We start from the raw sequence: 23968 nt of genomic DNA, 5'->3' as shown, positions 1-23968 counted from the left end.
AAAGGTAGAAAGTTTATATCTTACTATGGCCCTCATGGCACCTTATTGAAAACCCTCAACTCAACACTATAAGGACCACAACAAACCGACCATTCTCATTTATCACCACTACTACTACTAACTCATATTCATCTCTTATATTCTCCATTTCTCCCTCCTTGTTAGCCATCTCTCTCTCTCTCCTCTCTAGCCTCTATAGCTCTCTAACATGAAGAAGATGAATGAACAATTTCATGTAGATGGAGAAGAAGATGAAGGAGACAAGTCAAAGCCATCACTTGAGTCAAAGTCGTCGTTCAATCTTCGTTACCTTTCCAAACTCATCTTACCTCCTTTGGGTGTCTCTACTAGCAATGATCAAAACCAAATTGTTTCTAGAGGCAGAATTATCACCCCCATGAACTCTAAATACAGGTAAGAAAGTTCTAGTTCATTACTTTATTAGTAATTAATGAAACCAATTTTTAAACAACTCTTTTCCTAACTCAGGTCCAAGTTTAATATTATTTGACTCAATTGAGTAAAAGTTGTATCCTTGTTAGTTATTAATATGTGAGAGCTAATGTATTTGTTGGTGTAAATCCATATAAAATCATTTCTACCTATACAAATTCTTAGCTCGATTGGACCCTTTTGTGACTCAACCTCAACTCGTCGGCCACAAACTGAGTTGACTCAAGCGGTTCATAATGAAACAATAAGTTGAGACGATCTTGCACTACGAATAACTGGAATAATTTGTGATATAAAGAAACTTTATACACCAGAACGATATTCTAGTCTCTATTACCAGTAGATCAACACCAATCATTTTATTAAAGTTCTTGTAACACATCTGTCAGGTCTGTTAAGTTATAATTATTTCTACGTTTAATACATAATGGTTCGATTCACCTAATTGGTGGTACTTATTCCAACCTTTTTTTAATTAAAAATAAAGTTAATTAAAGATTTAAATACAAAAATTAGAAATATTTTTTTTTTATTATGTACACAGTACACCTCAAACAAGTGGGGCCACTCTGGTTTCAGCTTTCCAGGTCTGAATAGAATTGGAATGGTTCTATTAACAATGGAATTAGTAGGACCAATAATAAGCATCTCCTTTCAGCTTTATCTTTAAAATTGATAGATTTGGACTATTGTTTGACTCATCAAACCGTGTGGTATTTTTAGCTAAAAGGAAAATCATATTGGACTTGAGGAATAAATTTTTATTCCCTTTTAAAAAGACAATCTATCAAAAGACATAGAAATACATTTTTTTTTGTTAGGCAATCCAATTTGAGACATAAATACTTGTGTCACTTCAATCTCATTTAGACATTTCAAAAATAATTAGGTCTTAGAAAACTCTTTCATATTATCTATTTCTAAAGAACCTAGAATAATTAGATGAATTTGAATTTCAGAATCTAGTAGCAATAAACTTTATTCAGTTACTTTCAACCACTCGTTCAGCTAACTGTTGATAAATACGTCTCTTTATAAAGAATTTTAATTTGGTAATGGCGAGAGGCCAGACGAAGGGTACAACTAGCGGGGACAAGTGATTTGATTCCAGGTTGCTTTCACCCAATTTTGTTTGTATGTTTTTGTCTTGGGTGAATAATTGCACATTTAATATCCAAAGGAAAGCTATCTACAACCACAAAATGATGTCGCTATGAATCTAATCGTACATCCTATACGATTATTAATCGTACATCCTATACGATTATTAATCGTTTAGACTATAATGTTATACTTTTGCTTTATTACCCGTTTATTGGTTCTTTGATGATTTAAAGATGAAAGTGGAATAAAATTTCCAATAATTAAAAAAAAGACATTTTGAGAACTTAGAAAAGAAACTGTCAATATTTTCAAATCACACCCTTGTTTTTGACAAGTAGATATTTCGGTCCTCTAATTTGTGAAAAAGTCTGCATAGTCTCCGTTTTAACATTTTCTCAAGTTGACCATTACTGTGTTTCTTCTACCAATTTTGCCCTTTAGCTATTATTTCCCTCGTCTATTTATTCTTTAATCTTCGGCAGATTTTATGTGGTTGTCATTTTCACATTAAGGGTCCGTTTGATACCTGAGAAAACAATTGATGTGAAAATACTTTTTTATTTTTATGGAAAGAAAGTTAGGTTTTTCTGACATTTATTTTCTAGCATTCGGTACATCATGAGAGAATATGAGAGATATTTTCTAGCATTTGGTACATCATGAGAAAATATGAGAGGTACATCTAAAGGCACCAAATAATATTTGTGGGCACTCTCTTTTACAAATAAAGGGGCGTCAAACATAATAGGATTATGCGCCTCTATAATCCCAAATAACTCCCCTTCTCAAGATTGACATGTATCTTCTCCCCAACCTTATGCAATTAGTATTACTGCATAAATCGGCCAACATCATCTCCCACACCCTTGTGCAATTACGATTGCATGATAAATCTATTCACATCTCCATAAGAGTTCATAAATCTAGAGTATGAAGCAAGAGTGAGTTTCATAAATTTAAGATTTCAAAACGACTTTCCCATCCTATTGATCCAATCAAACAATGAACATTCAAATTTCATAGGAAAATCGATTTTCCTAACCCATTTTTCTACGTAACAACCCGACCCTAAGTCAAGTTCTACATCCATGACTAATAAACTAGTAGTTTATAATAAGGCCAATTTGGACTTTAGATGTTCTTATGCATGAAGGGTTAAAATTGAGCTTATAAATTATCCTAAATAATTTTACTCAATTTTTTGTACACAATCAATTGTGAAATAAGAACAAACGTGACATTAGCTAGCTAAACTCTTGTTATTTTTGTTAATGTGACTAAACATTTATTATGATTATTATTATTTCCCAAATATATATACTATAAAATTGTATAAATTCATGCAATATGTTTATCTAATAGTATGTTGTTTTAAGTATATATGAATAATGTTTTAGGTGTTGGGAGACATTGATGGCATTGTTAGTGGCATACTCGGCATGGGTTTTTCCATTTGAGATAGCATTCATGAAATCATTGCCTAAGGGAGGAATCTACATTGCTGACAATATGGTCGATATCTTTTTCGCCATTGATATCGTACTCACCTTTTTTGTTGCTTATATAGACCGTCGTACCCAACTTCTAGTTCGTGAACCTAAAAAAATTGCAATCAGGTATTCTACTTCTTACTTGTTTATTACTGATCGATTTGCTAGTATTTTGGAGTAACGAATGATATTTCTCTATATAATACCACTGGAACTTAAAAATACATGGCATACATCAATACAAATGGTGTCAAACAGGCTAGGCCAGGAGGGCTCGACCTATGGGCAGAAACAATGTGAAGACTAACCCAAGCTACTTCGTGATTAGCTTAATAGTCCCAGACCAAGATTCTGTCACTTATATCTCGGCAGGTTGAACCATAATTATAGATAGAGTTCTGATTTTGTCTTTAATTCATTAGTTTTGTTTTAAGGTATTTCATCAAAAGAAAGTTTTGTTTTAAGGTATTTCATCAAAAGAAAGTTTTGTTTTAAGGATTATTTCTTAAATAGCCCTCAACTTTGTAACCAGCTTCCTCCATAGCCCCCTCCTTCATAAAAAATACTCAGATGACCCCTTTTTTCAGTTACCGTTATAACTCCGTTAATTAGTCATCACCTCTCTATGTCACCTCATCTTCTCGCTACCTCATCGTCTTCACCGGCGAAGGTCGTCGACAGACCAAGTTTCCGGCCAGCAACCTTCAAACATAAAAAAAATCATTTACATGGTAGCGAAATACTGTATGTCCTATTTAACAAATCATTTTTAGAGAATTTAAACATATAAAACAATATTTAAGCACAATAGCTTGCATGTAATTGCATATGCCCTGTATATTGTCACAATTATCATGATATTTTCAGTTATATAATAACTTTATACATATACATATAAATACAAAACATATACATATATAAATATGTAATCAACTCGACGAATGTTTAAACAGATCACCCTGTCGGTCCATGGGTCGGGTTTGCACATTTACATCATGATACGTATATACTCTAAGTAAAATCTTGTATTCCGTACCATTTTTAGACTTAATATTCAATGAAAGAGAGGTTACGAAAGACTGAACGAGAGGAAAAAAAGAAAAAAGAAAGAAGGAAACCTAATTTTTGGGTAATGTTACGTTAGTGCACTATTTCATACTAGAAGGACCGTGTTGATGAGAAGTGGTGAGACCAAAAAGTTTAAGTTGTGGGGCAACGTTTTAGTAACAAATACCAAAAACTAAAATATCATACGTCAAAAAACTTATACTAGGAAGGTTGGGGTCAAAACTCAAAGGTGAAACGGAAAGTTATATATATGCATACACCATTTATAACCGACCCATTGGAAAAATCAAGATATTTTAGTCACACTTGTATACATCATAAAAGTGTATTGGCACAAATGTATCCTCTGTTGGCGACAGAGATGTAGGGTGATGTAAAGTGAGAAAGAGGGTATCTTTCGATTTATCTGTTGCTTGCGGCAAAAAAGCTCTCTACAAATGGGTCTTCTCTCTCTCTCTCTCTCTCTCTCTCTCTCACACACACACAATTTGTCTTAATATGAAGATCTCTAATCTAATCCGACATTCCTCCCCCCTCCATCACTCTCTTGATTTCGCTCTTTTCTTTTATCTCTTTCAATTTTTTTTGTCGAGATCACTGGCAAAGGTTTTCTCACGACTGTGTATCTTCTACTCTTCTCTTTCTTTCGGGCTTAATAAAAATTTCGTCTCAAGAATTAGACTTTTACAAACCAAAGATGGATGATGCATTGGGTTCACAAAACTAATGAAAGATATGTTCCTAAGTGAGATAAAGGTCGGCTGAGGGTGAAGTAATAAAAAAGTCTGTGGATACTCATATGCCCATGGCTTGCTCTGATGTGAGGTTTCAACTTGATATATGGATAGCAAAGGATTCCAGTTTTTGGGCTGTGAGGGTGTGTGCCCCCACATGCCCTCGCCACTGTTGGTGAGGGGTGCAGTTAGAAGCCCGCATCGGGCCCCACCAAAGAGGCGATCTCTTTGGAAGTTCCTAAATTGCTTATGTTTAGTATATTATGAGGTGAGGTTGAACCACAAATAGCAAAAGACTAATGGTGTGTTTGGATGGCGGAATCATGAATCCGCGGATTCATGAGTCCTTGGGATTCATGATTCCACGGATTCATGAATCCAAGTAATATTTTTTGGCTTGTTTGGCAACTAAGAATCCTATGATTTATTATTATTGGAGTATTTTTAAACGTCTTTAGAAAAAATATGATTTTTGAAAAAAATAATGATTTTGAAAAAAAATAATGATTTAGAAGAAGGAAATATTTTTTTGTTGATTTTAAGTTTGAAATTTAGGTTCATTAATCCAAAATCCTAGCAAATCCTAGGGGGCAGGGTGGGATTTTGGTCCAATACAAATTTTGGAATTAGGAATCCTTAGGATTCAAGAGTCCTAGGATTCTTGGTAGCCAAACAGACCAAGGATTCATGATTCCTACCAAATCCCACTTTTGATAGGAATCCTACTTAAGAATCCTGCAACCAAACACACCATAAGTATTTTTTTTGGTCGCGGCTTTGGGGAATAAAGAAAACTCTCCGGGGAATAAATTCTCGAAGGAATCCAGATTTTTTTGAAAATTCTCCAGGGAATAAATTTTTATGGGGAATACAGAATATATTTTTTTGAAAGTTCTCCTCCATCTCATCACCTCTCTATGCCACTTCATCTTCTCGACACCTCATCATCTTCTCCGGCGAAAGTCGTCGGCCGGTCAATTTTCCGGCCGGCGACCTTCAAACATAAAAAAAAAAAAATTTAAATTTTCTCTCTCTCTCTCTAAATTTTTTTTTCTTTTCTCTCTCTCTAGAATGTTCTAGAGAAAGAGAGAACAGACCTTCAATGGTCTTCTTCGTCAACTCATCCACCTGGGAAACAAAATCATGTTAGATCTATGAATGTGAAAACATAACTCAGTTTTTATGGATTCTTTTGATGGGTGGTTGGTTACTCACTTCTTTTTCGAGTCTTTTTGCGTCATCTCTAGGGAAACTTGAAGCTGCTTTCTTTATTGTATCAAATGCCTGGAAAAATGAAATTGCCCTCATCATCAAAATAGTTGGAAGGATAGAACCGGAGGTTGAGAATGGATGACAATCACACTTATCCCCTGAACAATTAATATGAAACTTATCTACTAAAGCTTTTAACTGAGTCACTGACATAACCCATCTCAATATGATTAAACCACCCAAACCATCTATGGTCATAAAGCTTTTTCCGGGATAGGCAAATTAGTGTTTCCAAAAAGATTTATCTGTTCTTTGAGATATCTGTTCGTGAGAACAGATCTGTTCTCACGAACAGACCTTCTCTCTCTAGATCTGTTCTAGAGAGAGAGAGAGAAAAGAAAAAAAAATTAGAGAGAGAGAGGAGAGAGAAATATTTATTTATTTATTTATTTTATGTTTGAAGGTCGCCGGCCGGAAAATTGGCCGGCCGACGACTTTCGCCGGAGAAGATGATGAGGTGTCGAGAAGATGAAGTGGCAGAGAGAGGTGATGAGATGGAGGAACCTTTTTTATAGCATCTTCTAAAATTAGAAGTCCCTTAGCAATAAAAAGAAACATAAAAAGTCAATCTTATTTGACTAGTTTTAAGAAAATTCTTTATTCCCCGGAGAATTTTCTTTATTCTCCGAAGCCGCAGCCTTTTTTTTTCTCGTATTGATAAGCTGATTAGAGGACCCGAGTACCCGACCCCAAAAAAATTAGTACCTTAGAGCAACTCCAACTCAAGAGGGGCTTAGGCCTAAATACTAGTACTTTTTCAACCCAAGACTAAGTCAAGGGGCTCAACCTAAAATATCATTTCCAACCCAAGAGGAGTTTATGTTTAAAATTTGTGCATGTAGGAAACACGTGTGTGGGTTGTTTGTGGGTGTGTGAAAAATGTGTAGGATCTTGTATCTGTGCGAAACAGGTGTGTGAACTATTTTCGAAATAATTCTTTTTTTCAAATTTTCAGATTTTGAATCCCACTTTTTCTACCCAACCAATTAAATTTTAATAAAACTAATTAGATTTTAAGCTTATATTTTCAAATGTGTGTGACGATACTTTTCTTCAAAAACTAATTAGATTTAAAAAAAAACTAGTTTTGGTCGTTGGAGCATGACCAACGGCCAGGGATGTATGGTCACATGGTTGTTGGAGTCCCCAACGGTCATGTGACCAAGCCTTCAGTCGACTCCAAAGATTGAACGACTAAAGGCCCCTCTTGGGGCTGGGGTTTGATAGAGGGGCGGAGGTCCAAAATTTGGACATGCTCTTAGTTGGTTGTCCGGTTGATATTTGTTGGCTATTTACACCTATTTATGGACATACATTCTTCCACCAAGGTTAGATATCATGGTCTTGTGAACTTGAGATGGGTATCCAACCACACCAAGGGGTGGTGTTGATAGTTCTTGCCGGCGTAAACGGGTCAACCAGAAGTGGACCAGTCGGGCAGGTCTAGACTCTCATCAAAATTGTTGTACACTGTTCTCTTATCCCCAAACCAAAAACCAAGAAAATTGTTTCCAATTACAAAAGGCCGCGGCTTTGGGGAATAAAGAAAAATCTTCGGGGAATAAAAAAATTAGTCCGTTAAGATTGACTTTGGGTGCATATTTTCTTTTAATCCAAGAATTCGCATGATTGTTTTTAGGCCCAAAATCTTCATCTTCTTCTCTCTCTCCTGTTGCTCTTCTATCTCACTGTCTAACAACATATGAAGTTCAATAGCAAAACATATGATATCCTGGGTGTTGAAAACGTGAAGAACCCAAAACAACAAAGGTAAGAAAATGGCAAAACCCTAATTGATCCATATGATATCCTGGGTGTTGAAAACATATGATATCCTTTGTCACAATTACCTTCTATACCATTGATGAGAAGTAAAAAGACCAGATCTTCAATTTGATTTCCATCATCTAAAGTTCTAATTTGTCACATTTAACATAATCTTTTTTTACTAACTAACACAAATCTGAAGTTAAACTTATTGGTAGTACTAGATCCGTGAATCCATCTTTCTAATATATTGTTAGTATGGGTTTGACTTAGGGTTTGGGTTGTTCTCTGCTTATTGGAAAGAAAGATCTAGAGTGAGAGCGGGAGAGAGAGATAGTCGGTGAGAGGTCTAGAGAGAAAAACAACAAAAGAGAGAGGGTAACTGTAAGTTAGAGAAGAAAGAGAAGATGTGTCAATGGTGGTTGGAATGGTGGCGGAGGAAAGTTTTTTTTTTTTGTATAAGTGGTGGTGGGAAGTTGTGGTGGTGAAGGTGATAAAGAAGATGAAGATTAGGAATCAATGTTTGATCAAGTAAGATTTTGGACTAAAATAAAATATTTCCCGGAGAATATACAAAAAAACATGAATTCCCTTGAGAATTTATTCCCCGGAGATTATTTTTTATTCCCCAAAGCCACGGCCTTACAAAAAGGTGCCTTCCAACTTCCAAGTGGTTCGTCTTTTTGCTCTTAGCCCACTCCTATCTTAGCATTTTTCGTGGGCCTCGAACTGGCCCAATCCGTGAGGCAATAAGGCGAGGGAGACCCAACAGTAGAAAAGAAGGGGCACCTAAAGACCCACCATTAAAAAAGAAAATCCACATTTCTTGGTACCTGAAGATGTAAAAATACCTGCTCCAAGTCCGGGATCATTTGTCAACAAAAAAAAAAAAAAAAAAGTCCGGGATCATTTTCTCTTTCTCTCACTGGCCTTGATTGTGTTTGTTAAAAGTCCTCAAAGAGTTCACCAACTTGAACCCATGTTACCAATAACCATGCTAACAATCCCTGGACAAGCAGGTCAAGTAACTTTTGTAGAATCTTCATTTTATACGTGTAACAAGCAAGAATTCAGCTTCATCTTTTAATTATTAGTTTAAACTCTAAATGTCCCTTACTGTTGTGATTGTATTCTTGATTTAATGAGTCAGTATTGTACTTTTTTATTTTTGTGATATGAGAATGTTCATATACACACTATACTATAGTTTGTTAGAACAAGACAGACATGAAATATGTAGGTAGTGTTTTTTTACAAAGTCAGATCTGAAATCTGACTAGAGTTCTGAAATGTCTCGAGTCAGATTTCAGAATAAATGTATTTGTCCGACTAGTTAAAATGGTCGATTTCGTCTGAATTGGGGTCCTTTGAGACAAACGAGTCAGATTCATACAATGAGAAGGATACTTCTTTCATTTTGCAATTTATAGAATAAAGGACTCTGTAATTTGTATATGTAATATAATGTATGGGGTTTTCTCGAACTATAATTTCAGGTACTTGTCGACTTGGTTCATCATGGATTTGGCCTCAACAGTCCCAGTTGAAGCTCTAGGGTGCTTGTTTACAGGGAAAGAGAATTATGGTCTATCTTACTCCATCCTGGGTATGCTTAGATTTTGGCGGCTCCGAAAGATCAAGCAACTCTTTACAAGGTATAAATTTCACAAGCAAGTATTTAGTCCACAATTTGTTCTATCACCCATTTAAGGTAATTCTTTTTCTAAGTCAGACATAAAATCTGGTTAGATGCCTTAATTGACTCAAGTCAGATTTCAGACTGTTTGTATCTGTCTTAATCGTGACTTTTAACTCGTCTAAATGAGTGATTTTGGTTTCTTTTGAGTACATTAGATTCATACTTTGAGACAAAAAAAAAAACAGCACGTAGAGTCGTAGACTTGTGCATTTAGGACTCTATAATCAACGGAATTTTATTAGTACTTTGACTTGCTTATTTATCTATATTGATATTGATTTTCAGGCTCGAAAAGGACATTAGGTTCAGCTATTTCTGGATTAGATGTTTACGACTTCTTTTTGTAAGTAAATATTTGTTCGGCGTTTATGAATAATTACTCCCTTCCATTTTGTACACTAAAAACTATTACTGTTGTTGTAATTCTAGGTGACACTATTTCACGTGCATTGTGCTGGTTGTCTCTATTATACCTTGGCGGATCGGTACCCAGATCAAGGCAAGACATGGATTGGATCGGTTATACCAAATTTCAGAGAAGCTAGCCTTTGGATTCGATATATCTCCTCCATTTACTGGTCTATCACAACCATGACCACAGTTGGTTATGGAGACTTACATGCTGTGAATAGTAGGGAGATGATCTTCAACATATTCTATATGCTCTTCAATCTCGGTCTCACCGCTTATTTGATTGGGAATATGACCAATTTAGTCGTTGAAGGAACACGTCGAACCATGGAATTTGTGAGTATCATTTTCTTTTTTGTTGCCATTTTCATATAATCATATGAAGCTATTGGCTTATAAGCATTTACCTTATTTTACTTGAACTGCAGCGTAATAGTATACAAGCGGCTTCAAATTTCGGTTGTCGAAATCATCTACCACCAAGGTTGAAAGACCAGATACTGGCATATATGTGTCTAAGATTCAAAGCTGAGACCTTGAATCAGCAACAATTAATCGAACAGCTTCCTAAATCAATATGTAAGAGTATCTGCGAGCATCTATTTTTACCAACAGTGGAGAAAGTTTATCTCTTCAATGGTGTATCGAGAGAAATACTCTTGCTCTTGGTAAGTCTATTATAATCCATTTCATGTACAACTCCATATACATGTGCATTTCTTGTACTAAAATGGTCGTGAAAAAAAAAATCAGGTTGCGAAGATGAAAGCTGAATATATCCCACCGCGAGAAGATGTTATAATGCAAAATGAAGCACCAGACGATGTTTATATTATTGTTTCAGGGGAAGTAGAGATGATATACTCTAATATGGAAACGGAACAAACTATGGGGACGCTTGTAACCGGCGACATTTTTGGAGAAGTTGGTGGACTTTGTTGTAGGCGTCAAAGTTTTACTTTCCGAACAAAAACCTTATCTCAACTATTGAGAATGAAGACAAGCACTCTAGTTGAAGCGATGCAGACAAATCAAGAAGACAATATAGTAATCCTTAAGAACTTCCTTCAGGTAACCTCTAAACAACATGTTGCTAGATATGGTATTTGTTGCAGTGCTACAGATAATAGGCTTTCAGAACGGGCCATAGAGGCTCAGAAACTGCACATATATGGGCCACGCAAAACGGGCGTGACATGCCAGACACGCGACGAGACTGCCCGTTGTGCACCACTAACATATAATGATTCCTGCTTTACATGGAAAAGACACCCAAATAAAAGACGCAATGTGGTACGTTTTTGCAGCATTACAGAGGGCTTACGGATCTCAGCACCGAAGATTTACGTGTAGAAATTAATGGAGAAGATGATACTGCTCCAAACATGGCTATCAACTTGCTATCAGTGGCTAGAACGGGTAACGCCACATTTCTTGATGAACTACTCAAGGCGAAATTAGATCCAGACATTACAGACGTTAAAGGAAGGACACCACTGGTATGTTAACATTATTTTCAGTTGTCTCTAAATTGGAAAGTTGAAGTATAACATCACACTAAATTTCGCTTGAAACGATTATCAGCACATAGCAGCATCAAATGGGCATGAAGATTGCGTTCTGGTCCTCCTCAAGCATGCTTGTGACATTCATGTACAAGGTAAAGTTTAACACGTTTATGCAATTTCTTGAAAGAACATGCTTCGTTTATTACCTAGCTAGCTGGTGCATACTGAGTAAGGCCCTCCTTGGGTTTGGGTGCTCTGACTGTCTCTGACGCCCCAAGCCTTCGCAGTTATCGAAATTGTCCCCGCTTTAGAGATCTAGGTCGAAGGCCACAGGCTCCACGAACCAGCCCAAAAGGCCTCAAAACCTACCAAGCTTAGCGTACACCTATAGCCCAAGCTCTGGACACTCTCGGGAGCGATATGAGACTATCACACTGTCAGTGACAAAATACTATACTGCCTCATTTCGTCCATTTATGAGTTCTAAAGTATTGATTCTTTTCATCAATCTCATGTATATATGCCATTGATTGCAGACATATACGGGAATACACCAATATGGGATGCCATTGCTTCAAAGCACCAGTCCATATTTAGAATACTCTACCATTGTTCATCCATTTCCAACCCTTGCTGTGCCGGTGATCTTCTCTGCCTCGCTGCTAAAAGAAATGATCTCTCGACAATGAAAGAGCTTTTGAAGCATGGATTGAATGTTGATTCGAAGAATCACGAACATTTCACTCCTCTTCAAATAGCTATCATTGAAAACCATGTCGACATGATAAATTTTCTACTCGTGAATGGTGCAAACATCGATAATGTTGATAGTTTATCGGATGAACTGGTACAGAAGCATAACGTTTCACTGCTCGATTCCAAACAGACAGACGATACTCAAGGGATCTTATACAGGAAAAAGAAAGAAGTACAAGACAAGTACTTATTTGGAAGATCAGAAATAGGAGGAGGGTATTCTTTGAGGGTGAATATATATAAAGGTCATCCTGTTGCAAGAAAGAATTCGTCTTGCTCGGATTCTGGTAGGTTGATCAAGTTGCCAAGTTCCATTGAAGACCTCAAGATCATTGCAGGTCGGTATCTTCAATACCTGTCTTTTCACATATCATTGTCTAATATATAGCATTTCGTCGCCTTTCTATACTAGAAGATGTCAAAATGTTTGTTCTGGTTTTGTTATCAAACAACTCAGAACTGTAAATATTTCAGAATTCGTCCAATACCCGAACTCTAACAGACTACTTCTGTTAGATGCAACAGTTCGAAACTAAAACACTTTTGTGCTTTGTGTTTGTTAACAGGCGAGAAGCTTGGGTTTGATACAAAGGATGCAATTATAACGAATGAAGAAGGTGCGGAAATTGATGATATTGATGTGATTAGAGATAACGATAAACTTTTTATAGTTAATAAAGGAACTCATGACACGGAACTTTGACAACCGACACAAAATTTGATAAAGAGTGAAGAAGAAAGTAGAAACAAATGTATACTACTAGCAGTTTCGACTTTCTATTCTTCCTCTGTTCTTAAAAGTGTTCAGTAGTTTTGATGGCCATATATATTAATACTATGATGATCTAGCAAGGCTTAGTTAATATTTCAAAGGGTATCTTTTAGTTTGTTAACTTAGGTTGTATCTCTCTTGTTTCTGTAAGCCATAGAACACCAACTATCATAACTATCTGTAACAAGGTATTGAAGTCTCTATATATATATATATATGGAGTATATACTTGTAATTCTTACTTTAACCTAAAGTCAATCTCACAACAATCCTTTATGACCATTATTAGGTTTATGTTCTTGTTGGGCCCATAACCAACTTGTAGTTAGGTTCGAAGGTATAACCAATAAACTCCATGACTGTAAACAGCTAAGACGCGAAAAATAAATTGTCATTGCTAACTACATAGTATTCATGCCCGCCCGGACGGAGTTACTTGTACAATAAATGTTCCGTTTGTGATGTTCAGTTTTCCGTTCATACCTTATAGCTCACCATTTCCCGATGATTTTGAAAGGTGAAAAAGGATAATTCGTTTGACAAGATTTTCTGAAAGATTTTTCTGTCGAAGTGAAAATGTAAGTTGCACGGACATAAGTTAGTGGAATAGAACAACCACGAACTAGTGGTGCAAAAATGGATAAATATGTTATATGCACCTCTAGAATGTGTCAATCACGAAACAAACCCATTTACGCAATTTGTCTTACGGAATTGTCTCAATCAGACACGGGTTATACCTAATATATGTTTATTTTTATATTTGAAATGTGCAAATAATCTTTTGAAAACATAAAAAGAAAAAATGGTACTACTTTATATGGATCCTTTTCAATCTTTAATTAAAGATTGCTTTAAGAATGAAACTGAGTGTTTTTGGTCCCTATGAACTAGTAATTGAATTGGATTAAAGGATGAATAACTTTAGTCAAGACTTGCCATATTCTAACTAACTAACTTAATTGGATTTGGTTTCTTTTCCCTTTTTTATCTTGATATAAAGATATCACTCCTCTCTATCTCCTCTTATCTATGTTCTTCTAAGCTCAATTATTTTTCTTCTCTTTTATAGAGCATTTATACCTTTATCTCTCTTTTTTGTCAATTTTGAGAGTATGGACCATCTAGTAGTGTTCAAACTCATCAAGGATCTTAATGGAGAATATCGATCATCATATGATTATGTCGTGTATAATTTGAAGTTACTGTTTGGTCGATTATAACTTAATTAATTGAGTTAGTCAATGTTAACTTGGTAAGACTTTTTATTTCCAACGATAAAGTGTTCAGTTTCTATGCCATAATAGACTTGAATGGATTGCCTACTCGGTGGATTTCAACATATTTAGCTCATCACTTACTGTTGGTGCCACGGATATTTTCTCAACCACTCCTGCATTCATTTCACAAAATCGGTCATATATTACTCATTCAGAACCTTACATTATCTCTTCGACCTAAAAACTTGGTAGCAATCTATAAATATAGACATAAAAGGACCACACTATAAGATTTTGATTTTAAGTCTCTCAAATTGTAAGATTTGCCATTAATACGGAATCCTATCCTAAAATTCTAATGTAAGGGATTTTTAATTTTTTTTCTGCACATTCTAAGACGAATGACTCAAGCAAGTGAGACCGGCTATATTAGAATATGAAGAAAAAAAAAAATGAGGAAATGAGTTATTATTAGTATAATTATTTTGAGGTCTCTTCAATAATTAAGAAAAAAAAGAGAAAATAAGAGTAGTTGTTTGAGTGAGAGTAGCTTTCAAGCAAAGCCAGTGGATACCAATATACCATACTAAACCAAACAACAATTCAACAACTCTGATCTCTAAATCAATGACTACCCTTTATGGACAGACAAACATTTAGAATCTTAAAAGTTTGTTGGCTTGTTTTCATAAAAAGTATGACACAATAATAAGCTAAGGAAAAATTGATTCCGAGGTAAATTTTTTTTTTCCTCTCATGTAATAATGCTAAATTACCTTGCTCTTGGAACTACACATTCACGCCTATTGTCCCACCTATAATGCATCTGATGTAGACGCAGCGGAAATATAAAAACGATAAATAAAGTAAATGAAGAACGGTAAAATAACTGAATAAACTTAATAAACTATAAACTTTGATTTGGTTTTCTCTTCAATCTGTCATAAACAAAGACTGGACTCCCTTTTATAGATTACTAGACTTTCCTAGATAGACACAAACTGGACTTTCCTAAATAATAGAAACACTAAAAATAATGAAACTTCCTAAACCTAGATTCATTATGAATCATACTTAAATTAGGATTCTTATTAAACTGCTAATCTTTGGCCGACTAGGACATGTTCGTGTGGCCTTGTGGGGCCGTTTGGGATGCGCCTGCATCAGCTCCCCTTTCCCCAGAAGGTTCGTCCCGAACCTTTTCGATGAAGAAAACAATTTGATGCACCCGCATACGATGAGTTTTGCCATACCGATCCGTAATGCCCACTTTTCACGAAATTTCTTGGAAATACGTAGAAGACAATGATGGACTAGTGAACCCACTAGAATCCGGACCCTTTGACGCGCCAAGATTCGCAAAATCAACAATAGTGAAGAAATATCCAACAAATTGCGACATCGACCGTCATCTTTGAGTTTCAGGAAAGAAATCACAAATACGACCTTCTTTATTGGGAAAACAACAATGAATGTCGTCTTCAATTCCAATATGAAAACCACCTTGTTTCGTTTCATAACCACCTGAAATAACTGAACAAGGTGTCGACTATCTTCAAACCCGTAGAAGCATAACCAAGTGCGATTTAGATATCGATCTGGAAACATGTAGCTTTGATATGATACTCAAAAACTACCTTCCCATGTTCATCTTCGTGAATTTTATAAACCCGAACTCGATAATCACGTGGAAGTTTAGTTACATTCCGAGCCCACATAGTTCCAAAATTTATATGTTTGACATAAGCTCTGCTTTTTCTAGAAGGTATTGTAGCAAAATTACCTATCGCATGAATATTTCTAAGAAATTCCTTATCGAACACATTAGAGACGTGAATGATCAGTCCCATCAATTTGAACACTTCAATAGAATTTGGTTTATCAATACCATGAATCCTCCCCAATACCAGAGTCATTGGCTTTCTTGTATCAACAAGATATAATTGACACATACTAGCAACACAAAAACTAAACCCATCATAATTAAGCCCAAAAGTTTTTATCTTCTCACCAGGAACAATATGTGGTTGTAGATCTTGTATCATAACAAAAGATGGTTGCTGAAGATAACCTCTATTTGATGGATTACCCATTAACGTAACCCATAAATCTGATCCTTGAAAGATATTTCCAAAAGGAGAAACGCAAGAAGCCGAAGTTCGAGTTTGTGAAACTGTGAAGGCTCCTGGATCCCAAACAAAGTAAAGAATTTCTTCGTCGAGAGAAAAATCATAGTCTTCACTGAGCAAAGGAATGCCTTCTTTAGACGATGATCCAGAATAGAAACTGTACGATTGATTCAAGGGTGTTGTGACCGAGCTTCTGTTATGAATATAGTGAGTACGTTTTTCTTCATGGTAGTTATAAATTAGCCTCAAATTTCCTTGCCCAACTTCTATGGTGTCATATTCACTTCCCTTGGAAGTATACATGGTGGAACTGGCAAAAAAATTAAGCCAATACTTTGGAGCATCTTTCTGGGATTTACCCAAGTATGCCTTAGCATAAGAATTTCCTAAGGGCAAAGAAACGTTGAATAAGGGTAATATTTTGGACTTGATTACGTTGTCGCTTGAATCCCGAAAAGTAACTAAGCCACTGATAACTTTTTCTTCCACCAAATTCGAAAGAATTTTGTTATGTTCAAAGTGAACGCCTTTATTGGTATCATCTTCTTCTATTATTTCTTTGTAGTTGGAATCATCTTTTTCACAATCTCCCTCTTCAACTTCTTCATGATCAACTTCTTCCACTTTTTTGTATTCTTCTTTTTCTTCTTCATGATTGAAAGATAAAATCGACGAGGAATATGGTTGACGTATTAATGTTCTGAGGTCGTCACACATATCTTGAATCTTAGCTAAATCGGATAGTAGTGATTGAACCGTTTCGGCAGACGTCGTTTGTGGTGGCGGTGGTGGTGTATAAGAAGATGGAGGTGATGGTAAATAAGAGTACGGAGGTGGTGTATAAGAAGATGGAGGTGATGGTGAATATGGTGGTGAGTACGGTAGTGGTGTATACGAGGACGGAGGTGGTGTATAAGAGTAATATGGATGTGAAGTTGTATAAGACAATGGTGGGGGTGGTGACGGTGATGATGAATACGGTGGTGAATTCGGTGGTGGTGAATGATTAGAGTACGGAAGTGGGGTATAAAAGTACGGTGGTGTATAAGAGTACGGAGGTGGTGGTGATGGTGGTGGTTCGGTGTTTGTCGGATAATAAGAGGATGAAGGTTGCGATGAGTTTTCTCGTACGGTTTCTCCCTGATTCCAATGATAATCGTACGAATTCTTATTCTCATACACACATGATGCACATGAACATCGATTCGTTATCCCTTGATGAGTATAATCTGATTGAATATAATCATCTTGACGAATAGAATACGATCGATACGGATTTAACAGGTCTGGAAAAAAATTTCCAGAATCATTATCCAAAAACTTTGGTGGCTCTGAATACCACATGATGTAGACGCAGCGGAAATATAAAAACGATAAATAAAGTAAACGAAGAACGGTAAAATAACTGAATAAACTTAATAAACTATAAACTTTGATTTGGTTTTCTCTTCAATCTGTCATAAACAAAGACTGGACTCCCTTTTATAGATTACTAGACTTTCCTAGATAGACACAAACTGGACTTTCCTAAATAATAGAAACACTAAAAATAATGAAACTTCCTAAACCTAGATTCATTATGAATCATACTTAAATTAGGACTCTTATTAAACTGCTAATCTTTGACCGACTAGGACATGTTCGTGTGGCCTTGTGGGGCCGTTTGGGATGCGCCTGCATCAGCATCTAACCGCACCATTTTTATTAGCTAAACGAAAGTTCATGTACGATCCTATTCCGTGTTAGCATACATAAACACAAATACAACCTAACGTGTCATAAACTTATTAAAGAACACACGACATCAAATGTTTGTAAGTGGAATACTGAATGACGAGAACCACTGTAATGTGGCCTAGGATGATAAATACCAAAATTATCATTTTGGTAAATAGAATATAGAATTGTGGTGTCAGTTAATGAGTTTTTTGGTATTTTTATTATTATTTTAAATATATTTATTTATAAGTTTGCAATTTAAGATAAAATCTAATAATTAATAATAATATTTAGAGTTAATTCCTATATGGCCCCCTACTTTGTGACCAGCTTCCTTTATGGCCCCCTTTTTTTCGTAAATTCAAATCTGGCCCCCTATTTTCAAGTAAATGTCCTAATTGTCCTTCCTATTTATAATTTTTCAAAATAAAATTAAATACATTCCACCTCATTTCCACTTCACCTCTATCTCCACCTCACATGTCTCTCCACCTCACCTCTCTCTCTCCACCTTTCTTTCTCTCTCTCTCCACCTTTCTTTTTCTCTCTCTCCACCTTTCTTTCTCTCTCTCTCCACTTTTCTTTCTCTCTCTATCCACCTTTCTTTCTCTCTCTCTCTCCACTTTTCTTTCTCTCTCTATCCACCTTTCTTTCTCTGTCTCTCTCCCACTTCGTCTTCCCCGGCCATGTCGCCGGCCGGAAAATTTTCCGGCCGGCGACCTTAAAAAAAAAAAAAACTCTCATCTCTCTCTCTCTCAAAAGATTCCGGCGAAGGGGTTACCCTTCGCCGGAATCTGTTGAACCAGACCGGTCTGGTTCAACAGAACAGACCGGTCTGGTTCAACAGACCTTCAGATCTGAAGGTCTGTTCCGAGCAGACCTTCAGATCTGAAGGTCTGCTCGGAACAGACCTTCAAGGGTCTGCTCGAGCAGACCCTTTGAAGGTCTGCTCGAGCAGACCCTTGAAGGTCTGCTCGAGCAGACCTTCAAAGGGTCTGTTCCGAACAGATTCCGGCGAAGGGTAACCCCTTCGCCGGAATCTTTTGAGAGAGAGAGAGATGAGAGTTTTTTTTTTTTTTTTTTTTAAGGTCGCCGGCCGGAAAATTTTCCGGCCGGCGACATGGCCGGGGAAGACGAAGTGGGAGAGAGACAGAGAAAGAAAGGTGGATAGAGAGAGAAAGAAAAGTGGAGAGAGAGAGAGAAAGGTGGATAGAGAGAGAAAGAAAAGTGGAGAGAGAGAGAAAGAAAGGTGGAGAGAGAGAGAAAGAAAGGTGGAGAGAGAGAGAAAGAAAGGTGGAGAGAGAGAGGTGAGGTGGAGAGACATGTGAGGTGGAGATAGAGGTGAGGTGGAAATGAGGTGGAATGTATTTAATTTTATTTTGAAAAATTATAAATAGGAAGGACAATTAGGACATTTACTTGAAAATAGGGGGCCAGATTTGAATTTACGAAAAAAAAGGGACTATAAAGGAAGCTGGTCACAAAATAGGGGACCATATAGGAATTAACTCTAATATTTATCACACGATTGGTCCCCTTTACCTATGAACACAATCTAAGGAATACCAACATGCTCTCAAGTGTCCCATTCTCCAAAAACCCATGAGCACAATTTTATAACCCTAAAACTCACTTCGATAAAAACACGAAAATCTTACCTAAAAATTTCACACTTCCATAAAATATGGACTACCAGCCATCCTAACCTCATGGGAATAGAAACCTAAGCAAATTTTCTTCCTCAGACGTCCTAGGGCTTAAATGTTGGGCGTCACGTCCAAGGTTGATTCTTTTTCTTTTTGTGAAATCTTGTTAATTATTTATACAATATGAACATTTATAACTCTTATAACATTGCATAAATTAGTTTATATTTCAACCAATTTTTTTCTAAACATTTTGTGTCCTCCATTGTTGACAATTTTTACCACAACGAAAGTGGATAAAGGAGACATTGAAGGCAAACGAAAGGAATCGAATATTTTGAGAATTCAACATTTCAAATGAAAGATTCAAGCCTCTTCGAACATAGTTATCAAATAGATGAAGCAATGGAATGAAGTACTGTCTAACCAAAGATGACAAACCGCAACTTATAACTCAATTCACGACTACAAAGATGAGAGAAACTGACACCCCGATTTTTTGACATAGACAGGGATAACCTGCAAGTAATTTAAAATTCAAATCATGCTTCTGGTTTGAGTATTTTCTTGGGAGGTGATTTGATTTTTGTTTATCCTAAATTAAAGTTTTCTCTCATCTTTTTCAAGACATACATGTCAAGTTTTTACTACTTAATCAATTTTTGTATGAAAAAACAAGGGGGATTGGGTGAACCATCCAAAATGAGGGAGGAAATAGGTTTCCCAGCCTAGGTAGCCAAAAAATGTAAAGCAGGTCCAAAGAGTCAAATTGGGAAAAAAAATGACGAAATGACCCTTGAAAAACAAAGTATTTACGGTTCATGCCATCGGAAATTACAAAATTGCCGTCGAAATTTTCTCGGGAAAGGATTTTTTTCTGAAAAAGAATCTGACAACCCGTCCATCAGAATCTGTACTGTTCAGAAATTTACGGAACTGCCACCGAAAAGTTGTCGGGAAACGATATTTTTTTGAAAAATTGTCTGACGCATCGGGAAATTATTTTATTTACTGGAAGTTTTCTTCTGTACTAGACACTTTTGTACCGAGAATTTTCTTGTGACTGGGAAATTATTTTATTTACCGGAAATTTTCTTCTGTACTACACATTTTTGTACCGGGAATTTGAATTAAAAATTTGAATTTTCTTGTGTACGGGAAATTATTTTATTTAGCAGAAAGAAATGGTTTGCTGGGCGGAAATTTGAAATTTCGTTTGAATTTTCAAAAAAATTTGAAAATTTGAATTTTTTTGTGTACGGAAAATTATTTTATTTACCATCCAGTTTTTTTTTGTCAGCATGTCCCGTCCAAGGGCAAGAGGGGGATAAAAAAAAATCAGGAAATAATGAGCTGTCCTGACATTTGGACTGGAAACACATTTTTTGGCAAGGTTGGATTTATTTTGGTTTTACCTCCCAAAAATTGGACTTTTCACTCAAAAAACAACCATATGTTAGTGAAATGACTAAGTATTGTGTTTTATAAAAAATAGGTTGACTAAAGTGCAAAGAATCATGTCTTGAGTTTATTTTCTAATAATTGTGATATATATAAGGATATACAGAATCGATAACTTAAAACGAATTTTCGATATTCTTATACACACAAAAAATCTTGGGAGGGATATAAGCTCCCTCAATCAACTCAAATTGATTAGAAATCAAAGTCTTAAATTGGAATAAAATGGGTTAGAGTTTTTGGTGGTTCGAGTTTTTTGGAACTTGATTTGACAAAAAGTGAAAAGAAAAATCTTATTAGGACAAACAAAACCAGACATGAATGAACCGGTCGGTTCAGCCTGGTCCGGTTCTGGAACACTAAAGAGTACTTTAAGGTTGATGCTCCTCCCTCTTTAGACTTTTTGGATTAAATCAAATAACATGTTTTAAGTAGTCTCATATTTATTTCCTTTTAATCATAAGAACAGAAAGGGCATTTGAAATTAGGGTTTTCAGATTTTAGTTTACATTTGACATTAGTCTAATTATGATGAAATGGGATGGGTCCATTAGGATGCATACGTCAAGTATGACACTCTCGCACGCACTCTCTCCCATCTCTATGCTAGACAGTGATCCATGCCCTAACATTATTGTGGTGGTTTTTGCTGTCCAAAGCTCTACTAGTCTAACTCAGAGTAAAGCATTGATACTTACTAAGTTTGAATGATTTCAGTAATTAAATTCTAGATGCGTTTCTAAGTGACCCGGAAATATTACATCTCTCCATCTCGAAGATGAATTGTCTTCGGTTTCGATACCACTTGTAACAATCCAAACTCAGATTGTTTCTAACATTATCTATGTTTCTATCGTCTAGGGAGTCAACTACAATGTTTTATTCTTGACGAAATCTCAAAAATCCACTCGAAAAGCGTATTGGTAACTATAGAAGTGTAGGTTGTCACATCTACAATCAATTAGATACTTGTCATTCAAATCCAATCAAAGATGATTTTTTGCATTCTCAAGATAATTCGATTTATTCATAACTGAGAAATTTGATCAAAACTCCTTATAAATGTTCTGTTCGGTGAGAAGAGATCACTGAATTTTTTTTAGTCCTCGACTCTTTAGATTTTTTGAAATTTTCAACTAGATGCAAGAGGGTGGTAAAAAGTTTCTACTTATTTGCAAAAATTTATAGGGGGATTTAGCAATGCCCAGAGTTGTTAAAGGCAAGCTTGCTAAAGGCAATTTTAAAAATAGTTACAGGCAATGTGTCTAAAGGGGGGAATGCCTCAATCAATGTTTGACCTACCTAACAGCATAATTGAGACCGGTCCGCTACCTTCAAAAATAAAAATAAATTTTTTTTTCTTCCCTTTCGTTTCTTCTCTCTTCTTCCGACAAAAGGATCGATTCAACTTGATTACCCACACTTTCATCTTCTTAATCCATATCGTTTGTGATGATGCATAAATGTCTAGACGTTGACTAACGTCGAAGAGTCAAGATCAGACCTGAAGTCCAATAGATCAACCCGACTTAAGGCAGCAGGACAGCTGAACCCTTGACGATCTGCTACATACTTCCCTAACTGGGAGGTCGACTAGAGGAAACCAACCCTGTAACGCCCTCGGCATGAACATATCAGCCATGGGGTCTCCAAAGGAATGAAGGGGGTTCACGTAGGTTCGATCGATGCCTTACAACCAGAACAAGGAAGGCAGAAGCGCACTACCAAGATGGTAATGGGTACGATTTGGCTCATAGGATAATGATGAATTTATTGGAAGATCAATCATTCTGGTTCAATTAGGAGTCGTAGTGTTTAGCTAGAAGCCGCTTACGATCGGATCACTTCGGTTATCCGCGGCTAACATAGACCGGATCCTACAACGGGTTACACATAAGAATTGGTAACTTGAACAGTGAGAATAGACTAATGGGAACTAGTATATAGATGGATATGATCCAGTCTAAGAGATAGAAAGAATCGGGCTCTAAAGAGAAGTCCGAAAAGGCAAAACCCCACTTTAAGGGGCAATAAGGGATTCCCTTAAGGGGAGATCCCTGGCCGACCTTATTAAGGGGCTGGGCGGGGCAGAGTAAGCCAATTAAGGGCCACTCTGGCCGGCCACACCATGGGGAAACTCTAATTAGGGTTTTCATTATATTAAGAGTCTCAGTTAGTTTAAACACTAACTTGTACTTATCTTTTCTGAGGGACTTTTAGGATTCCTTATTTGAATGAGACTCTACTAAGGTAATGCCTATATAAAGGCCCATTATGAGTTCAGAAGAGGTGTGAACTTTTCTGTGAAGAAAATCATTCTCTTCACACAACTGTTGGAGAGAGAGGATTTTAGAGAAAAAGTTTCCATTCTTGTGGAGTCCCATTCAAATAAGAGGACTAGTTGAACAAGCCGAATCAATTACAGTAGGTGAGTAGTTGAAATTCTTGTAGTTACCCATCCTTATTAAATCTTACACCAATTTGAATCAATCACGACATGAGAGGACTACATCGCCGGTGGATTCTATGGAACCCCCTTTGATCAATTCTTTGCCTGAACACCTAATTTTTGAATTTCTTCTTTTATTTTCAAATTTTTTTCAGAACTTATGCTCATGGAGATCGACGGAACTCCATGATTGATTTTTCCTGTTTGTTTAGTGCAACTCTGAACTCTTGGGAGCGTATTCACGACCATGAGCTAGCTGGATGAAGTCGTTCTCTCATGAACCTTAATGAGCGAATTACTTTTTATATCT

The 23968-nt window shown here is 36.3% G+C and overlaps 1 protein-coding gene across 3 annotated transcripts; it reads left to right on the top strand.

Moving 5' to 3' along the window:
• Positions 1-13134, top strand: KT2/3 (potassium transport 2/3). Of its 3 annotated transcripts, none has more exons than XM_086645058.1 (11): positions 1-414; positions 2955-3173; positions 9385-9543; positions 9873-9930; positions 10017-10334; positions 10427-10666; positions 10752-11069; positions 11306-11497; positions 11583-11658; positions 12043-12600; positions 12829-13134. In XM_086645058.1, the coding sequence occupies exons 1-11, from the start codon at positions 209-211 to the stop codon at positions 12963-12965; spliced, it is 2481 nt and encodes an 826-aa protein (XP_086501184.1). In that variant the 5' UTR covers positions 1-208; the 3' UTR covers positions 12966-13134. The 3 variants fall into 3 exon arrangements, with proteins under 3 accessions (XP_086501184.1, XP_086501185.1, XP_086501186.1); XM_086645059.1 differs by having other exon boundaries at positions 102-2168; positions 2204-3173; XM_086645060.1 differs by lacking the exons at positions 1-414; positions 2955-3173 and adding exons at positions 3768-5047; positions 8661-8884 and having other exon boundaries at positions 8983-9543.
• Positions 13135-23968: the final 10834 nt, after the last annotated feature.

Source organism: Eschscholzia californica, unplaced genomic scaffold (assembly GCF_041429995.1).
Source record: "Eschscholzia californica isolate CP2 unplaced genomic scaffold, dmEscCali1.0.p SCAF_6, whole genome shotgun sequence".
In the NCBI taxonomy this organism is placed as follows: Eukaryota; Viridiplantae; Streptophyta; class Magnoliopsida; order Ranunculales; family Papaveraceae; genus Eschscholzia; species Eschscholzia californica.
The sequence above is the reverse complement of the archived record's forward strand: the minus strand, read 5'-3'. Positions and strand labels throughout refer to the sequence as shown.